Source organism: Diceros bicornis, chromosome 18 (assembly GCF_020826845.1).
Source record: "Diceros bicornis minor isolate mBicDic1 chromosome 18, mDicBic1.mat.cur, whole genome shotgun sequence".
Taxonomy (NCBI): domain Eukaryota; kingdom Metazoa; phylum Chordata; class Mammalia; order Perissodactyla; family Rhinocerotidae; genus Diceros; species Diceros bicornis.
In genome coordinates this window covers 45704131-45717551 of record NC_080757.1, presented here as the reverse complement: position 1 = coordinate 45717551, position 13421 = coordinate 45704131, and the positions used below count along the sequence as shown (strand labels likewise).

Here is a 13421-nt window from a genome sequence, read left to right as displayed (position 1 = left end):
CCTTGATGGGCCTGCTGCTTCCTGCCGGGCGGAGAATACAACCGATTGTTTAAAAGCCAGTGGTGAGGCAAGCGGCCAATTAGCTCGGGCCTCACCCCCAGCCTGTAAATGTGATTCGGACCATCAGAATAGGATTCTGCTACTCAGATCAATTGCTGAAAGGAAGCAAGTCTGTTCACACCGCCAAATTTAGAAGCCCTGAAACAGCAGAGGTGGCCTGGGTTACCGCTGTGGCTGTCTTTAGGTGTCTTAGGACGTGGCTAAGCCCTGCAGGTACTGAATATCAACACTGCCCTTGGCACCTCCGCTGGATTTCTCTGCCCCTTTAAGGTGATGTAAGGGATTCCTAGAACATTCCTGAGACTAGGGAATTATACATCTGTTCACAATTGCTTTGGAAAAACAATTCATTTTTCATTGTCTTCTTTCTCGTAGTTGTCAAGAAATTACCCACAACCCAGGCCGGAAGAAAATGAAAGTAGGTTTGGGGGTCAGTCCTGCCATTTTGAGGGCTTTTGCTAATTTACTCTTTTTCTGTCACTGTGTTGAACCTAATACTGTGGAAGGAAGTACTGACCACCACCCAGAGGCAAAAATAACCCCACAGAGCTTGGAAAAGTCTAGCTGCAGCAATCAGGAGGGGAGTCCAAGTGTGCTGGAGGCAGAACAGATAAGAATTTTAATTCATCCTGAAAGCAAGGAAAGGGGCCAACCAAAGGGAAGATGGTATCATTGGGCACAGGATGACTTACTGCGGGGCTTTCCTTTCCCTTTGCTGGGATTCTCCAGCATCCAGTACTTGGGAAGTCTCTCAGGTTTTCTTCTAAACCCTGGAAAGGGACTGTTTAGCCATTACCAAAAGGCACCATATTCATTCACAAGCTAGTTTTGGATTTATTGGATTTTCTCACCATTAGGCCCAATCAAATGGGTCTGCTGGATTCAGAGGTTGAACAAGAAAGACAGGTCTCCTGAGAAAGGTCCCTCAAAGGAGGCAGGACAGCTGTCTTCAGACAGGCTCATTATCCCATAGAAAAGCCAGCGGAAGAAAATGTGCTTAATTAAAGCAGGAGGGCTTGCAGTCAGACGCAGGAAGAACTTCTCCTTCAGCAGGGAGAATAAACATTACAGTGAATAGAGGGAGATGTGACAATTGCATCCCCAGAGGCTCTTCTGGGGAGAAATTTTACAACCACCTGCCAGAAAAGGTTTAGAACAGTGATTCCCACGCTGGCTTTGCCATCAGAATCACCTGGAGAACTTACCAAAAATATAGATTCCTGCGCCCCTCCCAGAGATTCCGATTCAGGCCATGGGTGGGCCCCTGGTGATCCCGACGCAGCCGGTCACACTGATGCTTTCGGGAACCCCCGAAGACCTGCCCGGAGCAGAAGCTGAACCGCTCAAAGCTCCACAGGGTGGGGCCCAGAGGACGACCCTAGAGAACCCACTTTATTGTTCAGGGCACGCAGTCCTGAGAACCCGGGCTGACCATTTTCAGGGACGCGAGGGAGGCCCTTCCCTCCGATCACAAAAGGAGCCCAGAGGGTCCCGGTCCTGGGCGCGACCGCGGGAGTCAGCCGAGCCGGGTGAGGGCCCAGCGCCCCCTCGCGCCCTGGCAAGGCCTGGGGGCCACTCCGGGCGGCCGCCCCGGACACCTGGCATTGTCGCCTGGGCCGACCCAGAGCCGTTGCTCCCCTCCGGCAGCCGGACAGAGAGCGAGCGAGAGGGACCGGTGAGGTCTAGAAAAGACCTTTGTGTCGCGGGCGCACACACCCCCCTCTGGGGAAAAACGCCTCGGCGCCTCGCCTCGCACGTCCTGATCGCGGCATTTGGCGAGAGACCCTGCTCCAGAACGGGCGTGACAGTGAGCCGACCTCGGGCGCCAGGACCGGAGAGAGCCGGGTGGCCCGAGGCTCGGGGCAGGGTCTCGGCGCGGCGCCGGGCCGCGCCCCTCCCCAGCCCCCGCCCCCGAGGCGCCCGCGCCGCTTCCCGGTTCCGGGAAACCTGCAGCGGCCGGGCGCGTCCGGGTGGGCTCGGCTGGGCAGCGGCGACCCCTAGTGCCCCGCGCGGGCCGCCGCCACCCTGCTGCCCGGGGAGGAGCTGAGCGGGACGGAGCCTTCCCCCAGGGGCCAGGCTCCCGGATGGGGAAGGGACACCCCGGCCTCCAAGCCTGGCCCCAGGGGAGACTGATGTCTCTGGAGGGCAGGAGCACAGTATCCCTGGGGTGGTGCTTAGAAAGCAGTCTCCACCGAGGCGACCCTGCGGGCCCAACCTGCAAGTGCTCTGCGCTGCGCTGCTGCCCTCCCGCGTTGCTCCGAGGCAGATGGTCCCCTGATCGTCGTTTATCATCCTTCTTCAGGAAGCTGGGACTAGCTTTAGGATCCACTCCCTCACCCGCTCCAGTCCCAATGCGGGGTCAGCCATTTCTCCCCTGGAAATGAGGTCTAGGCCCTCTCTGCCTGCCCCTACCCCTGCACACACCCCAAACGCTGATTGGCGCAGCCGAGGCAGAAGAGAGCCCTGCACAGAGGGGCAGCTCTGGCACGCTGGTCAGACGCAGCCTTTGCCTGGCTTTCCGCCAGAGCCATGATCAAGACAAGGGCCAGGGCAACCAGAGGCAGATGCACAGGCCTCCCACCCTCCCCCGGGGCCACACTCTTCTTTGGTCCCCAGCAGCCTGGCAGTGACTCGCCTGATTGGTAGCACGTTGTTAAGAGGGGTTGCCAGAGCTGAGTCAGAGCTGTGACCTGCCGCCCTAGCTCAGTTCAGGTAAACGGAGGAAAAAAGGCAAAACATTAGGGCACACCAGGTGGCACAAGGAGATGCCAGCCTCTCTGTAGCTCTGTGGTGCCCATGCCAACAGGGCACCCCCTCCCCTGCACCTGAGAACCAAGGCCACACAAATGCCACAGATGGCACTGAGGTAAAGGCAGCTGAGGAGAGTCCTTGGGTGGGTGTGCCCAGGTTTGACAACCTGTCACACAGCTCTGTGACCCAGTCCTCTGACAACTGCTCCCTAGCTGGCACACGACTGTCACCACAGCCAAGTCCAAGGCCAGGGACAAGAACAATGCCTCCTGCAGCCATCATCAATACAGGTGTGGACAGGCGCGGGGAGGGCCTTCACGCCAAAGGCTGGGCCAGAGCACCGCCCCCCACCGTCCCCTCCACACGCACAATTCAAGGCAGCTAGCTTTGGGGGAAAGAACAGGATGGGTGAGGGAACAGTGGCAGCTCATGGGGTTGGGGCTTCCTTGTGGCAGAGGTAGAAGCTGAGAGGGTCCAGATAGGGATGGGGGGATGTCAATTGCTCCTGCTCCTTGCCCTTCAACAGTCAGAAACCATTTTCAAATAGTCAGGGAGCACTCACTCAAGCCAATGGGAAAAGACACATATTGAGAACAAGAGTTTCCCTGAGAATAAAGAAGAGCCCCCCTACTCCACCTCTTCTCCTCAGACCCCACTGCCTCTTTGCCCTCCCTCCTTCCCATCACATGATCTTCTGCTTCCAGCCATTTGATCCCTGAAAGACTTCTTAAAAACTTAGGTCAATTCCCCGCTCCCTGACAAGTAAGGAAGTCAGAGTTTACGTGGGGACATTACCCTCAAGGAGGCTGGGCTCCTCCAGCTATTCAGCATGCAGACATTCGCTGCACCAGGCCATGTGGCGATGTGGAGATGACTAAGATGCTTTCATTGAGGGACTTACATTCCAGCTGCCCTGGCCTGGCTGGAAGCCCAGTGGGGCAGTCTAGGGATTCCCCAGCCCCAGACTGCGGGTCTCTGTTCCCTACACTGTTCCAGGCACTGTAGTGTGTGTGCGCGCGTGTGTGTGCGCGTGCGTGTGTGTGTGCGTCTGCTGAGGCTGGGGTAGGGCAGGAGGGGCAGCAATGCCACGCCCCTCTGTGACAGATCCCCAAGTCTGCTATGGCTCCACAGCCTGAGAGATCTTCTTGCTTTCCAGATTCCGAGTTGGGAGATGGAAATGAAAGCAGCATTTATCAAAGCAACGGCCGGGTCATCTAGCGAGGGAGCTGGCTGTGGAGCTTGGCAGAGACCTATTCCCCCAGCTGCCTTTTCTACATCCCCACGCGCCTCCCTTCCTCCTCCTCTTTACTGAAACTGAAACCAATGTGTTCGCAGCTATCATTTTCACCTTGTGCCACTCTCTTCTTGGGGTCTGGCTTGAGCATATACGGACAGCAACAGTGACCAGCCCAGTCCCAGACAGCGCAGGCCAGGCAACCTGGGCTGGTTGAGCCCCCCTACAGGCTGCCCTGCTGCTGCCCAGAAGCCCAGAAGCCCAAGGGGATCCAGCAGTCCCGGCAGGCCCAGTAGCCTGGGGTCCCTCTGCAGAGGGTCCCTGTTCAGGCCTCACTCAACCCTGAGTGGAATTGCACTGCGTAGTCAGTAAACTGACTTTATTCATCCAGCTTCGTTTGTGCTCGTTCCCGTCTCCTTGGACAAAGGCTCAGGGTCTCAAACTCGGAGGAGAGGGAAGCACATCTCACAGCCCCCACCCCACCTCCACTTCTCCTTACTCCCACTACGAGTGACACATCCTGGACTCCTTGGGCTGGGACAGGCTGGATGGCTGGCTGCCCATGTAGGTACCCACTTAGAATGGATTTGGTGTGTGGACTCCACACTTTTCTCCTAATTACATCTTACGGCCCAAAGACCAGATCAAGACTTGGGGTGAACTGAGGTCAGAGAAGGTTAGTGAGAAAAGAAAAGTGGGTGTTTGTGTGTGTGAAAGAGAGACAAACAGAGAGACAAAGATAGGTCAACAAATAACGAAAGATGGAGGGAACGAACTACTGATCCATGCAAAACATTATTCTAAGTGAAAAAACCAGACACAAAAGACGACACACTGTATGAGTCTATCTATATGCAATTGCTAGAAAAGGCAACACTAGACAGACAAAGATCAGTGGTTGCCGAGGGATGGGACGGGGAGTGGAGATTGACTGCAGATGGGCTCCAGAGGGCTTTTTGGGGTGATGGAGGTGTGCTAATGCTAGTTCATGGAAATGTTCACACAACTAGACAAATTTACTAAAGCTCCTTGAACTGTGTACTTCAATGGGGGAACTCTATGGTATAATTGTAAAATAGACCTCAATAAATTTTCTAAAAAATGGTGGAAAGGACAGAGGAAGAGTGAGAGAGAGAGAGAAAGGTGAAATGAAGAGAAAGAGGCATTTCTTCCTCCCACCTTCAAGGCTCACCCTCCTCAGACCAGGGGCGGCCACTGCAGATGTCACTGCAAAGGGGGTCCCCAAGATGAATTACGGTGCCAGTCGGGTTTTAGAAAGGCTAGACCTGAATTAGCTTAAAATCTTGTCCCACTCCTCTGATATGTTCCACAGTTTAACAGTGACTCAACTACCGCAAACAAGGAGATTCAACCAGGCAGCCTAGATCCAAGGTCCAAGATCCAACAAAGGGACATCTTCGGATGTTGGTAGAGCCTAGAAGGGCCACTCAAGTGGAAAATATCTCCCTGATGTAAATAAAATTCCTAAAACCTCAAGTTCCTCCATTCACAAATGGAGCCCCAAGTCCTACTCATTCTATGACAAAATGCGCCTTGATTTTTTAACTGAACTTTAAAGTTGACTGAAGATAAAAGATTTGTCCGGGAGCCAATACTGAGAAATGTCTAAGAAGGGACAATGTGTATTTAAAAATAAGTTTTATAGGGGCTGGCCCTGCGGCCTAGTGGTTAAGTTTGGTGCGCTCTGCTTCAGCAGCCCGGGTTTGGTTCCTCGGCATGGACCTACACCACTCATTGGTGGTCATGCTGTGGCGGTGACCCACAGGCAAAATAGAGGAAGATGGACACAGATGTTAGATCAGGGTGAATCTTCCTCAAGCAAAAAGAGGAAGATTGGCAACAGATGTCAGTTCAGGGCGGACCTTTCTCAGCAAAAAAAAAAAAATGAGTTTATAGAGAGCTCAGTGGAATCTGAGGTGGCCATGTAAACATTCTGACAGGCCAAATCAGCAGGTAGGATGTGACAGTGTTTGAGGCAGCTACCCTGAGACTGTCACAGGTTGACGTCAGCCAATGTTGGGTTTTTGAGAACAATTTCAAGGATTTACCCACACACCCAGGAGCGCCTCCTAAGAAGTCTGGGGTGGGAGAGAGGCAGCAGAACAGATATCTACCCACACCGTCAGTTCAACCTTGCTGCAGCCCAGGTGTCACCGATGGGGCTTCTCATGGCCTGAGGTGCCAAAAGGTCTGCGTCTCTTTTATTAAAACGTAGTAATCAAAGGGCGATCTTTCCCCTCTATATCTGGGTAAATGTTGCCAGGATCTATTAGAGGGTGAGGCACAGTGCATGGGACACGGGGTCTTTCCAAGCCTTTGGCTCTTCACAGAGCCAGCATCAGGACCCTGAAACGTTTACCAACCATCAACTATGTGCCAGGTTGTGAGGACACAGGAAAAATGCACGACGCCCACCCTCTTGGAGCTCAGTCTTATATGGGCGATAGGACATATATAGAAAAAGCCAAAGTAATAAGAGCCTACGTGTGCCACTTAGAGGGCACCTCTTATGAGCTGGGCCTGGGGATAATTTTTACGTTTATCTCTCATCCTCGCAATGAGCCTGTGAGGCAGATATTATTAACCCTTGTTACATGGGAGGAAACCTATATTAGGGTTCTTCAGAGAAACAGAACCAATAGGATATAGAGAAATATATAGAAAGAGATTTATTATGAGGAGTTGGCTCACATGGTTACAGAGGCTGAGGAGTCCCACGATCTGCCATCTGCAAGCTGAAGACCCAGGAAAGCTGCTGATGTAGTTCCAGTTCAAACTAGAAGGCCTGAGAGCCAGGGGAACCGACAGTATGAATCCACGTCCCAGTCCTAAGGCCCGAGACTCAGGAGCACCGATGTCTGAGGGCAGGAGAAGATGGATGTCCCAGCTCAAGCAGAGAGAAAATTTGCCCTTCCTCCAACTTTTTGTTCTATTTAGGCCCTCAATGGATTAGACGATGCCCACCCACACTGGGGAGGGTGATATCCTTTACTCAGTCTACAGATTCAAATGCTAATTGCTTCCAGAAACACCTTCATAGACACCCAGAAATAATGTTACACCAGCTCTCTGGGCATCCCTTATCCCAGCCAAGTTGACACATAAAATTAACCATCACAAAACCTAACCTCAGTGAAGCTAAGTGACCTGCCCAAGTTTACAAAGTCAGTCTGCCGGCCAAGGCCACACTCTTGGCTGGCCTGAGAGAGAGGGTAACATCCTTAACCAGCTCCGGAAGTCAGAGGAATAGGTGGTCACCAGGACCAGGGGGGCAGCAAAGGCTTGTAAAGGAGAAAAGCAGAGGGGTGGGGGAGGGAAGGGCAAGCGGGGAGCACACACAGACATAGGGTGTGGTGGGAGCAGCTGGTGAGAATGGAGTCCCTGGGCAGGGGAGCCAGAGGACCCCGAGGCCAGGACACAGAGCTGAGTGTCCACACATTGGCAGCAGGGAGCTACCAAAAGCCACCCACCAGCCTGGTGAGATGAGGCGAGTGGGACCTAGCCGAGAAGGCAGTAGGAGAGAGAGGAGAGCACCCCCTTGCTACAGTGCCTTGGGGTGAGTTGACTCCCCTTGGGGAGGCGAGTGTGAGCTTTAAAATATCCATAATAATGTAAATGTCTAATACATCCACCAAGCCCCCACCTCATTTCTGTGCATTCTTTGCAATTCTATGCACTGTGTCCCATGGTCCTACCCCAGCCCAGGCTACCCAGGTACGCTTCCTCCACTGCCTTGGAAGGGAAGCCATAGAACAGAAGGAGACAGGTCGTGCCCAGCTTTGAAACTCAAAGTAGTCTCCTGAATCTCTCAGGAGAGAGGATAGGTTGAGACCAAGTTCTCTAGTCTCAGAGCCTGACTGCAAGACAGCAGGGGGCTCTCCAGTGCTCGCTGCCCACCCCCCAACACTTCTTATAGAGCAGAGGGTGTGGAGGAGAGGTGGCATAGTAAGTCTTACCCCAATTTGTGCCTCAGTTTCTTCATCTGTAAAGGGGGACAATAGCAACTACCTCATGGTGTGTTGAGAGGATAAAATGAGTTAATTCATGGTAAGCAGTTAGAACAGGGCCACACATAGTAAATGCTCAATAAATATTTTGATTATTATCATTATCATGGAGGAATGGCATGTCTGAGACTGTGTCCTGAGCCCCCCACAGTATGGGGAAAGACACCATCAAAAAGTTTCCCAAGTCCCAAAGAGAGATGCAGAAGGGCATCCTGCATAAGCAGCAGAGACAACCACTGACCCAGGACCAGATTCCCTGGACTCTCCATCAGAGCCCAGAACTTAGAGGTGCCGGGGAGGAGAGGAGAAAATGCCAGCTGGACTAGAAAACCTGAGATGACCAGGATTTCCCTGAAACAGCTACAGCTAAAGTTCTGTCATCAGCCGACATCAGAAGATTGTCAATTTTTTGATTGACTGCCAGCAGCGAATCCATTTCAAGGAAGAAATGCCTGCCTGCTGCTCTACTCCTTCCCTTTCTCCAGTGCTGGCACCCTGCCTGCTTTTCTGGACAAGGAAGGACTGAAAGCTGCAGCTCAAGTGGTGCTGATTCTGTGCGAGTCAAGATGGAAGCGTCTTTTCCTGGGGCTCTTGGCAGCCCCGGCCCCTAAGATCAACTTTCATCTCCTGGTGATGCTCCCTCGAGGCCCCTCCTTCTTTCCTCCAACTCCTTTCCCCTTTCCTCCCTCTTCCTGCCGTCCCTTCTTGGGGTCCTCCCTCAAGATGCAATTCTTTACCTTGTCCCTGCAACAGACTCAGGCCCTAGTGCTCTAGGCAGCTTGGCAGGGCTCGGGCTGCTCCGTTCCAGAGAGCCATGTGGTGTGGCTGGCCGGCTCCTCACCCCCGCGGCCTCACAGTGCTGCCCACTGGGCCAGGCCAGCTCCGCCAGGACACCTGGGAGGAGGCCATCTCTGCTTGACAAGAATAGGCTGCGAGGAGGCCTGACACCGTTCTCTGGAGAGCGGCCCATTCTCCCATTCATTCATGGATTCAGTGAGCTGTCACTGAATGTCCAGGTGGCCAGAGCTGAGCTGGGTTAGCCCTGCCAGTGAAGGCTGGGCTCCATGCCTGGCGTACAGTGCCCTTTGCCCAGCCCCACCAGGATGGGTCTCAGGGCATTCCCCCACCCAGCAAAGATGGCACATGGAGGAAGTGTTTAGTGCTTATTGAATTGAAATGAACAGAAAGAAAGAAGGTTCTGCCACGTACTCTACCAGAACCAGCACTGTCCTGGAGCCAGAGACAAATGGCTTTCCTCCTGCCCCGATGGAACCCCCAAGCAAAAAGGCTTAGAGCAGGTCTATGGGGAATCCCCAGGTGCCTGTGAAGCTGTCTGAAATGCTTTGGGGTGGGGCGCAGGGCTCTGGCGAGGACTGCAGCCACCCGAGGAAAGGAGGGAGGAGCAAGAACAGGTATTTCTGGGGTGATTTAACCTCTAGACACTCACCTGCTGCTGCCCCAGGCAGCACTGGGCATTTGGGGGCCTCAGTTCCTCAGTGGATCCTCCCACCACCAGGAGCCTGTGACCCTGCCGTCACTCCTCAGCTTTTCTTCTCTCCCAGGGCAAGGGTCAGCAGCCAGCTTCCCAGGGGGCTTCTGCCCCAGGGTGGCCCCCCTGCAGCCTGGTCAAGCAATCTTTGAGTTGTGGGTAATGGCAGTGCACTCAACTCACAAAGGGAGCTGTCCCCCAATTTGGAGAGCAAATCACTTCAGGGTGAAGTGGATTAATCACTAAGGACCCCCCATAGGATTGGGGCTCCCTCCCTGAAGTGACCAGACCCCTCTGCTGGTCCTGCTGCTGCCTGTCAGGAGAGCGCTGCTGGGGCTGCAGAGAGGGTACAGTGGAGGGGGCTTCAGGCTTGGCCTCAGAAAAGCAGCTCACGAGCCCTCCCTTGGGGCTCCCCGACTCAGTAAATGGCACCCCACTTACCCTGCTGAGTGCGTATCTTTTTATATCATTTAGGTTTTGAACCACGTGGCAGTACTACCTATTCAGAAAAGTAAAAACTTGTTTAAAAAAATCATGAACCAGGCAAAACTTGCACGCACGGGCACAGAACCTGACCACTGCTGCAGTCCTGACCCAAACCACCATCTTCAAAGGTCCATCAGAGTAGCCATTCCCACTGACTTCCCACTATACTTAAAGTAACATCTACGCTCCACCTCTGCCTTCGAGGCCTTGGGCATCAGGCTCCTCCACGCTCCTCTTCCCCACGCTCCAGCCAGCCTGGTCCCCCTGCTGTCCTCTGAAGCTCCAGGGACCCCCACAGCAGGCCCGCACTTGCTGTTCCCCTGCCTAGGACCTGGTCTAGATGTTTGCATTGCTCACCCTGACCTCCTTCAGGCGCTGGTCTCCCTTCCTCTGGTAAGACCCTCCCTGACCACCGAGTCCAAACTGGCACCCTGCCCTTGGCCTGCTTCAGTCCTCACAGCACCAGCACGACCTGGCGACCCGGCCGGAGTGGAGCAGCCTTCCTAGGCAGGGCCCTCTCTTTGTTTGCTGCTCTATTTGCAGCTCAAATATCCTGAATGAGGAGTGAAGGCGAGTCAGAGCACGGTCCTGCCCTCCACTCCCCTGCCTCTGGGTGTTTCAGAGCCCTAGCTCCCCAAGGACAGATGTGCGCTTTCTCGCAGCTCAAAGGCAGGTCTGAGGCTGCCCTGGAAGGACGATGTGGAACCCCCACCCAGGGCTGGCCTGGGCACCTTGAATGCTCCCCTGGGAGCCACAGCCAGAAATAACAGTTAACAGCGGGTGTTGATGGGGCACTTACTGCAGGAGCTCGGAAGCGCTGGTCTAACCGCTTTGCACAGGTGATCTCATTTAACCCTCAGCCATCCTTACAGCAACCCCAGGAGGCAGGTCCCGGTCTCCCATTTTACAGCTGAAGGGTGAGCCAGGCTACCTGAGCCCAAACAGCTGTCACGGCTCCTGCGCGCTCACCCACACACAGGTCCCAGGAACACCCAGAAAGGTGAGGTCCCGGAAGAAGAGATGGGAGTCAGAGTGTCTTCCTGGGGCCCAGACATAGATGCAGAATGGTACAGACTGCAGAAAGAACGCAAAATGCGAGCTCCAAAACCAACATTTCTCTCTGAAGCCATGTGAGGAACAAGGCTCACGACAGAGCAGGACGCCTTCTCTCTCAAGCCTCTTAAAAGTGTTTTATTTGTTTGCTTTTCTTTTTTCTTGTTTTTTAACAATATTGGCACATTTAAAAAATTAAGAACTACAAAAAAAGGACCATGTCTTCGAGTCTGTGTTCACATTGTCCTGCGCCATGGCACCAGGACTGGCCGTTCATCCACCTGGGCTGGGATTCCGGCCTCTCGGAAAGGCACTGGGTCAGCTCCCCTGCACTGGGCCGCTCCGGGAGCTCGGGCACCATTCCTCTGGGCCCCACTAGAGGGCAGGCACCTGGGGCTGTCCCCAGGCTCCCGCTTCTCTGGAGGCCCCAGGACTCTGGCAACCCCCTCTGCTCTCTCCAAACCAGAGCCAGGAGCTGGAAATGTTAGGGAACTTATTTTGGTCCCCACAGGGGACTCTTTAGGGACAGAGCCCTGCCCCCCCACCGACAGGAGACAAACACCCTAGCCCAGCCTGGTCACCCCCAGGAGGTTAGGGTGTTTCTCCCTAGTCCTGTCTCGAAGCTCAGCTGACACCACAGTGGTGCCCTGGTTCTCAGGCCCAACCCAGGCCCCTCCTGCCACGCCCCATGGCCACCCCAGCAGGCACAGGAGTGATAGATGCTCAGCCCCCTCAACTAACCCCCCAAGAGCAAGAGGGCTCCCCAGATCCCGGGGCCCTGACTCTGAATGAAGAACTGGGTGAGAAGCGCGGAGAGGGGACAGGGTGAGGGGCTCAGAGCTGAGGCTGCCGACTGGGAAGGAGAGAAGCGATGGGGGCTGGCTGAGGGCTCAGGGGAGACTCCTCAGGCTCTGCAATGAGAAGGGGGTCCTGGGGCATGGGTCAGCAGGCCTGGGCAGGGGGTCCTGAGGAGAGAGAGGCAGAAGGGGGCTCCCATCCTGCCTCTGGTTACCATGGGGGCACAGGCCCAGGTGACAAGACCTTGGCCCCCAAAAAGGGAAACACACCATGCTGCACTCAGCCAGGTCTCAGCCCAGCCCTCATGGGAGGGAGGGACCCCACCAGCCCAGGCCCTGCCCAGCCCCAGCTCCAAACAGTAGCTCCCAAGGGCACCCCTCCATAGGCCATCTGGACTGGCAGCTGGTGGGAGGCCGGCTGACCCAGGGCCCAGCCTCCCCAGCTCCTCCTCCCCAGCCCTGCCCACGCCCTTGGCTCTATTCCTGCTGCTCATTCATTTCCATGTCGGACACCAGGATGTTCTTCTCAGTGGCCTCGCCAGGGCTGGAGGAGCTCCGGCTGTAGCGGGCGCCTTCGAAGGCTCCACGCTCAACGCTCTGTCGCCGCCGGTAGAGGATCAGAGCTGCGGTCAGGAGGACCAGAAGCAGCAGCACCGCCATCAGCACCACCACCAGGGCTGCCGGGTTCTCTGGGAGCGCTGCTGCGGCCAGATGGACACTCAGCTGAGAAGCACCACCACTGCCGGGCAGCCCGCCCGCCCACTGCCAGGAATGAAGGGAAAAGGAGGAGAGGTCCCTGCCTTCGACTCACCTGATGGGGAGAAGCTGCTCTCCTCAGCTGCGGAGAAGAGGGAAGGACCAGTTAATAACAGCAGTAGTGATAACAACAGTCATAACCAAACACATATAGAGCACTTCCTGAGTGCCAGACACTTTATTAATCCCGTAGGTACTGTTATTATCCCCATTTTACATGAGGAAACTGAGGCCACAGAGTTTAAGCAACTTGCCCAAGGTCATGGAGTTGGTAAGTGGTTTGGCTGGGACTTGAACCCTGTCTGTGCCCTTAACCACTACAAAATGACAGGTTTGCTGTCTAGTTTGGAAATTTGTAGTAAGAGCCAGTCCTTCCTACAGACCAATTCATCCCAAGGGAGGGTCCCATTGGCTCCAGGCCTGTCTGCTCATGCTCTCCCATCCTCCGTGTCACGTGCAGGATGAGAAGCGGCCTTGACTCCACCCCAGCACCAGCTTCGTGGGGGCAGAGGGAGGCTGAGCGGGTGTGCCTGCCAGGGGCTCGCTCACCTCGAGGGAGCTTGCAGACAACGCCCATGGTGATGTTGGTGCAGGCGCCGGGGCGCCACAGCCCGCTGCTGCTCTGGATCCAGTAGCAGCTGTTGTGGCTCAGCATGCTGGGGCCCAGGCCAGGGGGCCCCCAGTTAGAGTAGTTCACAGCTGTGTTGTCCTGCCAGACCAGGGTGCCTCCTATGGGAAAGAAGTCTCTGAGGGGGTGTGGGGGAGGG

The 13421-nt window shown here is 55.1% G+C and overlaps 2 protein-coding genes and 1 long non-coding RNA gene across 8 annotated transcripts in view; 1 reads left to right on the top strand and 2 right to left on the bottom strand.

Moving 5' to 3' along the window:
- LOC131417635 (uncharacterized) overlaps positions 1-1894 on the bottom strand; it is a 34070-nt gene extending 32176 nt beyond the window's left edge. Inside the window, exon 1 of the long non-coding RNA XR_009222728.1 lies at positions 1266-1894. This is a non-coding gene — a long non-coding RNA (uncharacterized LOC131417635). The remainder of the gene's footprint in view (positions 1-1265) is intronic.
- MARCHF10 (membrane associated ring-CH-type finger 10) overlaps positions 1-4303 on the top strand; it is an 81545-nt gene extending 77242 nt beyond the window's left edge. The window contains 2 exon segments of the mRNA XM_058561305.1: positions 3968-4054; positions 4056-4303. Of these exon segments, the coding sequence (XP_058417288.1) occupies positions 3968-4054; positions 4056-4262 (294 nt within the window). The 3' untranslated portion in view covers positions 4263-4303.
- Positions 4304-11222: 6919 nt separating this feature from the next.
- Positions 11223-13421, bottom strand: part of MRC2 (mannose receptor C type 2) — a 51895-nt gene continuing 49696 nt past the window's right edge. For 4 of the 6 annotated variants that reach the window (XM_058561304.1, XM_058561301.1, XM_058561299.1 and 1 more), the window contains 3 exons: positions 13204-13383; positions 12710-12736; positions 11223-12599 (listed from right to left, as the gene is read on the bottom strand). In XM_058561304.1, the coding sequence (XP_058417287.1) occupies positions 12376-12599; positions 12710-12736; positions 13204-13383 (431 nt within the window). In that variant the 3' untranslated portion in view covers positions 11223-12375. The remainder of the gene's footprint in view (positions 12600-12709; positions 12737-13203; positions 13384-13421) is intronic. The other 2 variants (XM_058561300.1, XM_058561303.1) reach the window with 2 other exon arrangements.